General features: G+C 42.2%; 1 protein-coding gene across 1 annotated transcript in view; it reads right to left on the reverse strand.

The window, feature by feature from the left end:
• HLCS (holocarboxylase synthetase) overlaps positions 1–12,770 on the reverse strand; it is a 141,935-nt gene extending 129,165 nt beyond the window's left edge. Inside the window, 3 exon segments of the mRNA XM_030970645.1 lie at positions 413–575; positions 8,220–8,372; positions 12,562–12,770. Of these exon segments, the coding sequence (XP_030826505.1) occupies positions 413–575; positions 8,220–8,372; positions 12,562–12,753 (508 nt within the window). The 5' untranslated portion in view covers positions 12,754–12,770.
• Between the last annotated feature and the right edge of the window lie 301 nt (positions 12,771–13,071).

Consider the following 13,071-nt stretch of genomic DNA (forward strand, 5'->3'; position numbering starts at 1 on the left):
TATGCTTTAATTTCAAATATGAAAAAAAAAAAGAAAGAACATTTGCCTAAAAACTTTCAGCTTCAGATTTTTTTTTAATAGATTTGTTAATCTAAGAGACAAGATTTAAAGAAAGTATTTTCTAACTTCTGGTTTGGAGCACTCTGGGATAGTGGAAGGATCCCAGCCCACAGCAGGGGCTGGGAATGGATAATTTTTAAGGTTTCTTCCAACCCAAGCCATTCCAAATCCTCCAAAATTAAAGCAGAGCTACAGAGGGATCAACCTGGAATCCCAACAGGAAGAAAACACTGCCAAAAAAAAAAAAAAAGGCAATTTTTTTAGATAGATACAAAAAAACTATGCACAAAGTCGTAAAACAAGCATAAATCAAGAATGTTGTGGCATGAGAAATGATCAGGAGGGTACTTACAAACAATCCTGTGTGGCACCATCCCGTTCTCCATGTGCAGCCTGTCTTCCAGGAAGGCTATTCCCAGGCTACTGAAATTATCTACACTGGCTTCAGCAATTAACTGCAAAGGTTCACCAGGTTTATAGGCCAAGGGTGAACAAAAGTCTGACCACTTGACAATCTAGAACAGAGCACACGGATGGCTTTCAGTCGGGGAAATGATGGAGGAATGCTCAAGCAGCAACAATATTGTGAGTTTGGAAGAGGAAGGGCAGGAGAATTGAAGAATTTACTGAGGGGGGGGGTTTGGTTTAGGCAGCAAAGATTGAGCCCTGATGGAAGAGAAAAATATCCACACCAAGGAATCCTTCCCAAAGATCAAGGCTCTAAAAGTTCCAAGCAGAAAAAAAAAAAAAGGCAGCAGAGCTGTAAGAAAAATTATATTTGGATTTGTTTCCTTCATCACCAACTCCATGAAGAATGCTGATAAAAAGAACAAAATTAAACTACAAGGGTTTAACTACAAGGTGCATCCACAGGCTGGTGCAGGCAGCTGGAATGAATTTCTTCCTGTGCCATTCCCAGGGAATTCTTCATCCCCAAGTCAGTTCTGAGTGCATCTGGAATCAAGGCTGCAGGTAGATTGGGTAAAAAATTAAAGTTAAGCTCTGCAGAAGGGACATTTACGTGCAGCAGCGGTGAAAGTGGGCAGATATATTTTAAAAATTCATTGTATCATAAATTAACTAGTTAATTAATGACCACACTCAGCATCCTGCTTTCAACACGTGTGAGGATGGTGCATTTTTTACAAGAAATTCAAAAACTCTTCGGCCATTTGAGAGGTCATGGTGAGGGACAAAGAGCTCAGGGTGGGCAACCAAATGTGGGGAAATCTCACAGGCCTCAAATCTTAAACTCCTCAAATCTTAAACTCCTAATTTTAATTGAAAATATTCATACAATTATATCTATTTCTAAAATTATTTATAAAAATTATTTATAAAATTAATAAAATTTATAAAAATAATTTATAAAAATTATTTATAAAATTATAAAAATTCAAAATTAAAATTAGAAGCTTTAACTAAACCACGAGGGTTCGAGACGTTTATCTACATCAAAAATTCCTTTTGCCAGGAAAGAAACATTGCACAAGTAGGAGACACAACTGGATACACAAACCCCTTCTTCTCCCGTGAAAGAATTTTTAGAGACCTGCCTTCATGACCTAAAAAAACCAAAAAATCAGCCTTTGCCATGTTCCAAAACACGGGGAGACAAAGTGCAACTCCCTCAGAGCAGCTGCAGCACTCGGACACTTCCATGAGGTTCAGCTTTTCACCCCCACACACCAGATGTAAAACACTGACTGAAGGAAGGAAAAAACTTATTTTGGGTGCACAAGCTGAGGGTGAGCTGTCAGTTATTCTACTTGTTCATAGTTAGACCAGCAGCTAAATTTACCTTTCTATTTACTGCAATTCAATAAATGGTTTACACACCATCCAAGAGAATCCAGCCCCAGCTTCTGACGTTGTGGTGTTTCCCAAGGGAACAAGAGGACAGAACAAAGAACCTCAATGGTTCTGTCTCCTGGCTAAGTCATTCTCAGAGACAATTTCTGGTTAGCAATCAGCAAACCCAAATGAGACCATTCAGCCATAGAATCCCAGAATGGTTTGGGTTGGAGGAACCGTAAAAATCATCTCATTCCTACCCAGCCATGGCAGGGACACCTTCCACTGTCCCAGGCTGCTCCAGCCTGGCCTTGGGCACTGCCAGGGATCCAGGGGCAGCCACAGCTGCTCTGGGAATTCTATTCCAGGACCTCTCCACCCTCACAGGGAGAAAAATGTTCGTAATATCTGATCTAAACCTGTAATTTTTCAGTGTGAAGCCATTCCCTGGGTGCTGTCCCTGCATCCCCTGGAAATTGTCTCTCTCCAGCTTTCCTGGGGCTCCTGCAGGCCCTGCAAGGCCACCCTGAGCTCAGGCCAAAGCTTCTCCTGTGCAGGTGAACAATGCCAGCTGTGCCAGCCTTTCCTGCCAGCAGAGCTGCTCCATCCCTCTGCTCATCCTGGAGCCTCCTCTGGGCTCTCTGCAGCAGCTCCAGCTCCTCCCTGCGCTGGGCCCAGCTCTGCAGGCGGGCTCCCAATCCATATTTATATTTCTGGCATTTGGATATCTAACAAGAAACCTGGCTGGGTATCTTCTGATCTATGATTTCTGCTAATCCTTAGTGGAAAATTCCCTTTCCAAGAGGAAAAGGGGAGCAGAGTGTGGGGTTTTATCACCTTGAACTTGGGGGTGTGTGAAGATTGCACACAAGATGTTTTCCATTCCCATCTGTATGGCAGATTACCTTGCCAAGTGAGCAGTTTGCCTTATCTCTCTCTTTGAGTGACCACATTCACACCTCCCTCGGGAGGGGACCTCTGCTGATAACAGACTATTGAATGTCCCTGCATGGCTGATAAGAACTGTAACATCCCATTGGGAGCTGCTCCGCCCAGAGGGAGGAGCCAAGCATTGCTGCCCCGATATACTCTGAGATTCTGGAACTCCAGCACGGCTTTTCTGCACGGGATTCCCCAGAGGAACAGCAGCTGCCTCTTCCTCCCCTGGATCTCCAGAAGAAGAACACATCCTTCTCTACAGATCCTCCTTGCTCCAACAGAACCATCCCTGATACTTCAGAGGGCTGCAGCCACATTTTCAATGGGACTGCCACCAACACCCTGACCCACAGGGTGTCAGGTTGGGTTCTGACTCTGTCAGTGTTGTTCTAGTGCACTGCATTGTTTATTTTATTCTTTTTTTTCTTCCCTATTAAAGAACTGTTATTTCCTGCTCCCATATTTTTGCCTGAGAGCCCCTTAATTTAAATTTATAGCAATTCGGAGGGGTGGGGAGGGTTTACATTCTCCATTTCAGGGGAGGCTCCTGCCTTCCTTAGCAGACTCCTGTCTTTCCAAACCACGACAGGGTGAAACCCCCGCTCTGTGACACCAGAGGTGCCCCAGCTTCAATGGGACTGCCCGTGCTGGAGGGTGAAGGATTTACAGAGCATTTAAACATCCTTTCTTACCCAAAGAACAGGCACAAGTAACGCCCACACCTGCAGGCTGTCAGGAAGATCTGTTGATGCTCTTGATGTTTCTTCTCCAAGTGAAATCTCAGATGGAAAATGTAATTATTGCGGCACAGCGCAAACAAAGTGAACCCACAGAAGCAGCTCTTGCCAAAACCTGTGACCCTGAAATCAGGCAACAATCCATTGGCTCAGAGCAGAGCAAAAACCCTCGGGGAGTATTTTCCAGCTTTCCTGCTATCCAAACCCAAATTTGGATAGCAATTCCAAATCAAAAGTCTGTCAGAATTCTTAGCAAGGGATGAGGCATTATTCAAACTCCTGTTTTCTGAGTCCCCCCTCGTTCTCACCAGCCACAGGTCACTGATAGTCCCACAAAAATGGCTTTTTTGGCCAGAAATTCCCCCAAGAGCAATGTGTTCCCACAGCCCCTGGATGTGGTGACAGCCAGAGGTACCAAAATTCAGAGCACTTTACTGTGTTCACACAGAAGAACAATAAACAAAATAAACCAGCAGTCCTTTTCCTCTTTAGTTTTGATTTTTTGCCTGGACTATCTCTTCTGAGCATTCCATATCAAATTAATTATTAATGTTCACATAAGGATGCAAAATTTTCCATCCTAAAGAAAACAAAAGCAAACCCAAGAGTATTTTAAAAAACCCAATAAACCCCAAAAGAATAGATAATCAGAGCTTCAATGCAGATGTTTTTATGGATCTTCCTGCTACAAAAAGTAAAAATAAAATAAAAATCTTCCACCTGAGCTGGCCCAGGTGTACAGGAGGGAGGGCACAGCTCATTTATCTCCTGAAGCAGAGCCCACCTGGATGGATTCCACCTGCCAAAGGCAATAAAACCATTCCCAAAGCAGCTCATGCAGGTTTTCCCCAAGGAAATAGATGGTAGTATAGTTCATCACAGGGTGAAAAGTTTGGAGTTTTGGGTTTTTACTATGGAGGTGGATAGAAGAGAAAATAGAGGATTTTGGATGTTATTTGATCATCTTCTTTATCTGCTTTATTTTCTATTGTGTTGGTGGCACAGAGTGATTAGTTAGGGAGAGTTGTAGTACAGATGTTGTGTGGCAGACAAATAATTAGTTATTGGTAGAAAAGTAGAAACAAAGCACATTTTAAGAGTTAATTAGATAAAGAAGCTTCAAAAGACCTTGAAAGTGTACATTTTGTGACTTTTTTTGCTGCCTTCTCTTTGTGCGCTAAGTCCAGTGTAGAACTTCTGATAAGATGAAAAATAAGCAACAACTTGAAGAGTAAAACATTCTTTTACACAGATCCTCACCCAGGGAAGCAGCCAGGCCATAAGCACCTGCAGATGTGATCTCCTGGAACCCCAAGGAGGAGCCTGAAATTTCCTGACTGCAGGAAATATAAGGGTGACAGGAGGCCCTTCAGGGACACCCAGGACAGGGTGGGAAGTGGATTTGTGGAGATTTCTTGAAGTTTGACAGAAGGTTCTGCATGTAAACTTTGAGAGGAGAAATGATGACTTTAGGGTTGAAATTAAAATTAAGGTTTCAAATGAAATTAAGCCCTCTTAATGCTGCTTTAAAAATTCTCTGCAAATCCATTTCCCAAACTTATCCCTGGCTCCAGGCGTGATCCCAGTCTGGTTCATGGAGAGCTCTGGGATTCCAGCAAGGATTTTCCACTGTCCCAGGCTGCTCCAGCCCCAGTGTCCAGCCTGGCCTTGGGCACTGCCAGGGACCCAGGGGCAGCCACAGCTGCTCTGGGAATTCCATCCCAACCCCTCCCAGCCAGGAATTCCTTCCCCATATCCCACCCAAATCTCCCCTTTCCCAGCGGGAAGCCGTTCCCTGTCACATTCACATTTTCTGAAAAATCCCTTCACCCAGGATTTTTCTCCTGGGAAGCTGAGAAGACTCTGAGAAAAAGGAAAACAATAATTATCTGATTTGCTTCTCCTGTGTTGTGCTCATGTGCAATGTGTTTGGAGATTGTTTACCCACAGGTGATTGTTCCATTGGATTCTGCTGTGAGTTGTTTTCACTCTTTGGCCAATCAGGGCCAAGCTGTGTCAGGACTCTGGAGAGAGTCACGAGTTTTCATTATTATCTTTTTAGCCTTCTGTAAGTATCCTTTCTGTATTCTTTAGTATAGTTTAGCATTCTTTAATATAATAGAGTATCATAAAATAATAAATTAGCCTTCTGAGAACATGGAGTCAGATTCATCATTCCTCCCTTCATCAGGGCACCAAACAAATCTAATAATTCCCTGTGTCCTGTCACTCCATTCCTTGCCCAGAGCTGCTCTCCTGGAGCCCCTTTAGGCTCTGAGCTCTCCCTGGAGCCTTTTCTTCCCCAGGCTGAACAACCCCAACTTCTCCCAGCCTGGCTCCACAGCAAAGGGGCAATTCCCACCCACAGCCAGAGAAAAATGCTCCTGAAAATCTCAACAAAATATCTCTGGGTCTGTTTGAAACACAAAATGGAGCTTCATTGTTGAGCGATCTGAATGAAGCAATTCCCTTTTTATTCTCCATAACATCACAACCAATTGTACCTCCTTTCTATGCAAGAATATTGAATTTCTGTACCCCTTTCTATGCAAGAATATTGAATTTCTGTACCCCTTTCTATGCAAGAATATTGAATTTCTGTATCCCTTTCTATACAAGAATATTGAATATTTGTACCTCTTTCTATGTAAGAATATTGAGTATCTGTCCCCCTTTTCTATACAATAATACTGAGTATCTGTCTCCCTTTCTATACAAGAATATTTAATATCTCTCTCTCTTTCTATGCAGGAATATTGAATATCTGTACCCCTTTCTATTCAAGAATATTGAATTTCTGTACCCCTTTCTACACAGTAATATTGAATATCTGTCCCCCTTTCTATACAAGAATATTGAATATTTGTACCCCTTTCTATGCAAGAATATTGAATTTCTGTACCTCTTTCTATACAAGAATATTGAATAACTGAACCCCTTTCTATACAAGAATATTGAATTTCTGTACCCCTCATCTATACAAGAATATTGAATTTCTGTACCCCTTTCTATACAAGAATATTGAATTTCTGTACCCCTTTCTATACAAGAATATTGAATTTCAGTACCTCTTTCTATGCAAGAATATTGAATTTCTGTACCCCTTTCTACACAGTAATATTGAATTTCTGCACCCCTTCCTATGCAAGAATATTGAATTTCTGTACCTCTTTCTATGCAAGAATATTGAATGTCTGTCCCCTTTTCTATGTAAGAATATTGAATATTTGTACCCCTCATCTATACAAGAATATTGAATTTCTGTACCCCTTATCTATACAAGAATATTGAATATCTGTCCCCCTTTCCATGCAAGAATATTGAATATCTGTCCCCCTTTCTATACAAGAATATTAAATATTTGTACCCCTTTTCTATACAAGAATATTGAATTTCTGTACCTCTTTCTGTGCAAGAATATTGAATTTCTGTACCCCTTTCTGTACAAGAATATTGAATTTCTGTACCCCTTTCGATGCAAGAATATTGAATAACTGAACCCCTTTCTATGCAAGAATATTGAATATCTGTCCCCCTTTCCATGCAAGAATATTGAATTTCTGTACCCCTTTCTATACAAGAATATTGAATATTTGTACCTCTTTCTATGCAAGAATATTGAATATTTGTACCCCTTTCTATGCAAGAATATTGAATTTCTGTACCTCTTTCTATACAAGAATATTGAATACCTGTACCCCTTTCTATACAAGAATATTGAATTTCTGTACCCCTTTCTATGCAGGAATATTGAATTTCTGCACCCCTTTCTATGCAAGAATATTGAATTTCTGTACCCTTTTCTATACAAGAATATTGAATATTTGTACCCCTTTTCTATACAAGAATATTGAATATCTGTCCCCCTTTCTATACAAGAATATTGAATATTTGTACCCCTTTCTATACAAGAATATTGAATTTCTGTACCCCTTTCTATGCAAGAATATTGAATAACTGAACCCCTTTCTATGCAAGAATATTGAATTTCTGTACCCCTTTTCTATGCAAGAATATTGAATATCTGTACCTCTTTCTATGCAAGAATATTGAATTTCTGTACCCCTTTCTATGCAAGAATATTGAATTTCTGTACCTCTTTCTATACAAGAATACTGAATATTTGTATCCCTTTCTATACAAGAATATTGAATATCTGTACCCCCTAGCAAGAATATGCAATAACTGACCCCTTTCTATACAAGAATATTCAATATCTGTACCCCTTTCTATATGAGAATATTGAATATCTCTACCCCTTTCTATGCAACAATATTTAATATCTGTCCCCCTCTCTATACATGAATATTGAATATTTGTACCCTTTTCTATACAATAATACTGAATATCTGTCTCCCTTTCTGTACAAGAATATTGAATTTCTGTACCCCCTTCTAGGCAAGAATATTGAATAACTGAACCCCTTTCTATACAAGAATATTGAATTTCTGTACCCCTTTTCAATACAAGAATATTGAATTTCTGTACCCCTTTCTATGCAAGAATATTGAATGACTGAACCCCTTTCTATGCAAGAATATTGAATATCTGTACCCCTTTCTATACAAGAATATTGAATTTCTGTACCCTTTTCTATACAAGAATATTGAATATCTGTCCCCCTTTCTATGCAAGAATATTGAATATCTGAACCCCTTTTCTATGCAGGAAACAAAGGTATTTTCTGACCTCCTTGGAAGAGTCAGGTTCTTCCTGCAAGTCCTCTGAGTGAGCAGAAATGCTTTCTGTCACAAAAGCAATGTGCTCTGCTGGCAGCAGCTTCTCGGGGTGAGGGAAGGGAGAAACCAGAAGCCCACTCCACCTGTTTAAGTCATCAAGGAACTGAAAGAAAAGGGGAAAGGAGAATAAGTCTGTACAGGAAGCAGCTGATTGAAGAAGTCCTTTTTAAATTATGCCCAGCTTAAATTCCAATCCGACCCTCCAGCCTTACAGGGAGGGTGATGATTATTTCACTTTCCCCAGGAGACAAAGGAAGGGATAAAGTTCTGAACCGTTACAGAGGCACACTAAAAGTAAAACTGAAAGTGACAGGGCAGGTTTGTTAAGCCAACTCCAACTCCAGCTTTACAGGAAGAGAGGGTGGAACACAAAACCCCTGGCACTGTGACCCTGGTGGGACATTTGCCACTGGCAGCATCCCTCATTCCCCTTTCCTCCCCTCCCACCCACACTGAACACTGCATCCTCATGCCTCTGCATCAAAATTCCTCATTCATTGTGAACCTCACAGAATATAAAGAATAATTCATTCTGAATCAATTTTTCCATAAGTTGTTCTATCCACCACTCAGCAGATCATTGCACAAAAGTTTTCTTCATTAAATTACCAAAGATTCCCTCTCTTGCCCTCAGCAAGGAACAAATAAAGCTCAAAACCTGGAATGAGCAGACCAAGAAACACATTTGAGACACCTCACAGCTTCTCAGGAAAATATTACATCCATTTTTAATTTTTACATCGATTTTGCATTGAACTTCATTTGTCTGCCATATTTTTAAAAATGGCAAACATTAGAAACAACTGTTTTGCTGTGGGAAATAGTAAAGGTAAGAAGATTTTTAGAAAGTTGTGAAAGCAGACTTTAGAAACAGAAAGAGCAGAGAACTTAGCTGTAAAGTCTGAAAGTAGAAAAGTTACAATAGTACAGTAAGCAAGGACATGAAACGATGAGAGAACTCGAAACATGAAACAATTGAGACAACTCAGTTTGAGTTTTAGGTTTGGCTAAGATAGATTTTAAGACTGTAGAAAAAGATGTTTAGTAAGATAGGAGAAAGTCTGAAGTTTAATAATTGTGTATTGTTAATAGGAAGTATATAAGTAAGTATTGTTTGAAGTAGGTGTGGTTTTAGTGATTAGCTAGAATAATTATTTGTAGGTTTTAGTAATATGTTAATGGTTAAAAAGTTTTTTAAATGTTCTATAACAAAGAAATTGGTTGTTGTTAGTAAGATGTGAGCTGTTATCTTTTAATTGTCTTAACGTAATGTGATGTAATAAAGCTCAAAGAACATATTTTAGTAGTCTTGTCAACTTCCTAAAAATCCTCTTACCTTCACTATTTCCCACATTTCCCTTCTGCCACACCACGAGCACACACCTAATTCCATGTGGAAGCAGAAAGAATTTCCCTGTGGCTCTGAATTCCAGCACTAAATGTGTTCATCCTGCACACCCCAAATGAAAGCACAGAATACTGAGGGGGCAGCTCACTGTCCCAGCCGCCCTGGTGAGCACAGAAGCTGCACAAACAAACGCTGATTTCTCCCACAGGGAAGTGAACTGAGCTCAGGAAGCTTTAAAGTACCTTAAACATCCCATCTGGCTAAAGATCAAACCAAAAAAAAATCCCTTTACAGGTTATGATTTATGACTTGCAGCGTCTTAAGCAAGCTACTGGTCACAGTCCAAGCTACCGAGAGAGCAAAGGAGCTTTGCTGGCTGCCCAGACGCCAAAAAAATTCAGAATTCAACCTTTTGTCTCTTCAGAGATGATGTGAAGAGCTCCCCAGTGATGCAGAGCCAGAGCTCTCACACGGAGTTGCAGCACAACAGGACCTGCCCCAGGGATTCTCAAATGCTGTCACCGCGTATTTTAAAGAGACAAAAATATATTGAATAACACCCCTGAGTCTGTGCCAAACTCCAGGCCAGGCTGCAATTCCCCAGAGGGCTTCCCAGCTCCCAATAAACACCAATAAACTGAGCAGATTATAAAATCAGTCTGCATGAACAGCACTGCAGACAGAAAGAAATGTGCTGGCAGTGCAAGGGCTGAGGAGAAGCTGTTTCAGAAATGAGCAGGAGTGGAGCAAAGAGCAGAAATCAACTGAAATCCTCTTCACAGAACAATAATCCAGGGCAAGTGAGGCAGAACTCCTCCAAACACAGCTTTGTTTTGGTTTTGAGGGCTTTATTGGAATGTGAATTTGTTATTTCACTTGGCTGAGAAAGATTCTGAGACTGCCACCATCGCTCTTGCGTGTGAAATAATCTGTTCATTAAATAGCAAAAAAAATTGTTTTAAATAGAACCAACTCCATCAGTATTTCTAATCTTGTTTTCCCTCACTGCAAATGTTCTTTTTACCCGCTGAACTTACAGAAAGCTCCTCTGCTTCCTGAAGAGCACTTAGGCACTGACACACTCCACAAATCCCTGCAACAACTGAAATAATCCCCAGCCACTCACACATCAACAGCAGCAAAAAGCACACACAGACCAAGAAGAGCCTCACCCAGACCAATTCTGGCATTTAGTGCCAAATTCAGAGAAATCCACCATTTATTTTAAATAATTCAGACTAGCTGGGGGCAGTGCCAGCTCCACTCCTAATCCTGAGAGCCAAGCAAGCTCGCTTTCAGTTTTGCTCCCAGCAGTGCCAAGTGGAGCTGGTTCAGGCACAGGGTTTTTCCACTCTCATGGGCTGCCACAGCCTCCCCCAGCCCTGCTCGTTTCTGAATTTCATTTTTCACCTCATTTTCCTCACTTAGAACCACATTTCGAATGGGGAGAAGCAGCCAGCTCTCTCTCCAGTTCACATTCCAAGGCAGACCCAGCAGTGTTTTAAAGCCCTGACACGAATCCTGAAGGCACAAACACATATTTTTAGACTAAAGCCTTACATGTTCTCCAAATATGTTGCTAAAATAGAAAGAGGTTTTTCCCAGGGACAGGACGAGGAGGAATGTCCTTAAACTGAAAGTGAGCAGGTTTGGATGGGATTTTAGGAGGGAAATCTTCCCTGGGAGGGAGGGGAGGCCCTGGCACAGGGTGCCCGGACAAGCTGGGGCTGCTGGAAGTGTCCAAGGTCAGCTTGGACAGGGCATGGAGTCCGTGGCAGGGGGTTGGAACAGGATGATCTTCAAGGTCCCTTCCAACCCAAACCATTCTGTGGTTTTATGAATTTCTTTCAAGCTCTCCCAGCCAAGCTTTCCTAGAACCACTGCTGCACCTGCAAAGCTGCACTTAATACACATAAATACACACACATATATATATACACACATACAAATACACATTGGTAGCACACAGAGCATCCCTCAGCCCATTTCCTATTCCTATATATTTCCTATTTACTATCTATATATATACATTCCTATATATATATTTCCTATATATATGTATATATATATACACACACACATACAAATATACAGTGGTAGCACACAGAGCATCTCTCAGCCCATTTACTATTCCTATATAGATACATTTCCTTTATATATACACTTTCCTATAGAGATATATTTCCTATTTCCTATATATATATACATTCCTATATATATTTCCTATTTCCTATACATATATATTATATATACATACATATACACATTTGTAGCACACAGAGCATCCCTCAGCCCATTTCCTATTCCTATATATATATATTTCCTATATATATATATATACATTATATATATATTTCCTATTTCCTATATATATATTTATATATTTCCTATATATACACATATATATATACACACACACATACAAATACACATTTATAGCACACAGAGCATCTCTCAGCCCACTTCCTATTCCTCTATATAAACATTTCCTATATATACATATATATACACATTCCTCTATATATATTTCCTATTTTCTATATATATAGATAGACATATACATACCTACATATATATACATATATACATACACAAATGCATATTCGTAGCACACAGAGCACGCCTCAACCCATTTCCTATTCCAGCAAGCTCCGGCAAGCCGCGAGGAGAGGGAACCACAACTGAACTAACATTTCCCACCAAAGCGACCACCCGGCTGTCCCCTCCTCCTTCCCCCGGCTCTGACACCACGTGGGAATTCCCTCCGCGCGTTGCTTTTCCCAATCCCAAACCCCTGCCTGCCACCAATGCCCAGAACCAAACACAACCCCATCCCCGCGGGGCCGGGATGCTCATCCCCGTTACCGCGGCAACCGCGCCCCCCCGCCGCATCCCCGTTACCGCGGCAACCGCCGCGCATCCCCGCGCATCGCCGCGGCTCTACCTGCGCCTCGCCGGTGCAGAACACCTTGCCGCCGACGCGGAGGCAGACGCGCTCGTCGGGGTGCGGCTGGCGGGCGCAGAAGGTGAAGGAGCAGCGGGAGCGGTGCAGCCTCCGCACGGTGCTGCGGACGAGCGCGGCCGAGCGCGGCCCCCAGCGCGCCCACAGGTACAGGTAGCACAGCGTGATCAGCATGGCGGGCGCGCGGCCACGCCCCCCGCCGCCCGCCCCGGCCAATGGCAGCGCCGTGCGTCAGGGAGGGCGGGTGGCGGTCACGGCGCTGATTGGCTGGCGGGAGAGGGCGGGCGCGGCGCCCCGCCCCTTTGGCAGCGCCGCGTCTCTCCCCTCCTCCTCCCCTCAGCGCTCGGCCGTGAGGGCGCCGCCTGCTCCTCACGCTGAGGAGGGGAGCGCGGAGTTCTGCGGTGGAAGGAGGAGTGAAAAGGAATAAAGAGCGCTCAAAATTGTTCAAAGCGGCTCGGGGCGTGGGTTAGTTGTAGGCGTGCTCTGGAGGAG

The sequence above is a fragment of the Camarhynchus parvulus genome, chromosome 1 (assembly GCF_901933205.1).
Source record: "Camarhynchus parvulus chromosome 1, STF_HiC, whole genome shotgun sequence".
Taxonomy (NCBI): Eukaryota; Metazoa; Chordata; class Aves; order Passeriformes; family Thraupidae; genus Camarhynchus; species Camarhynchus parvulus.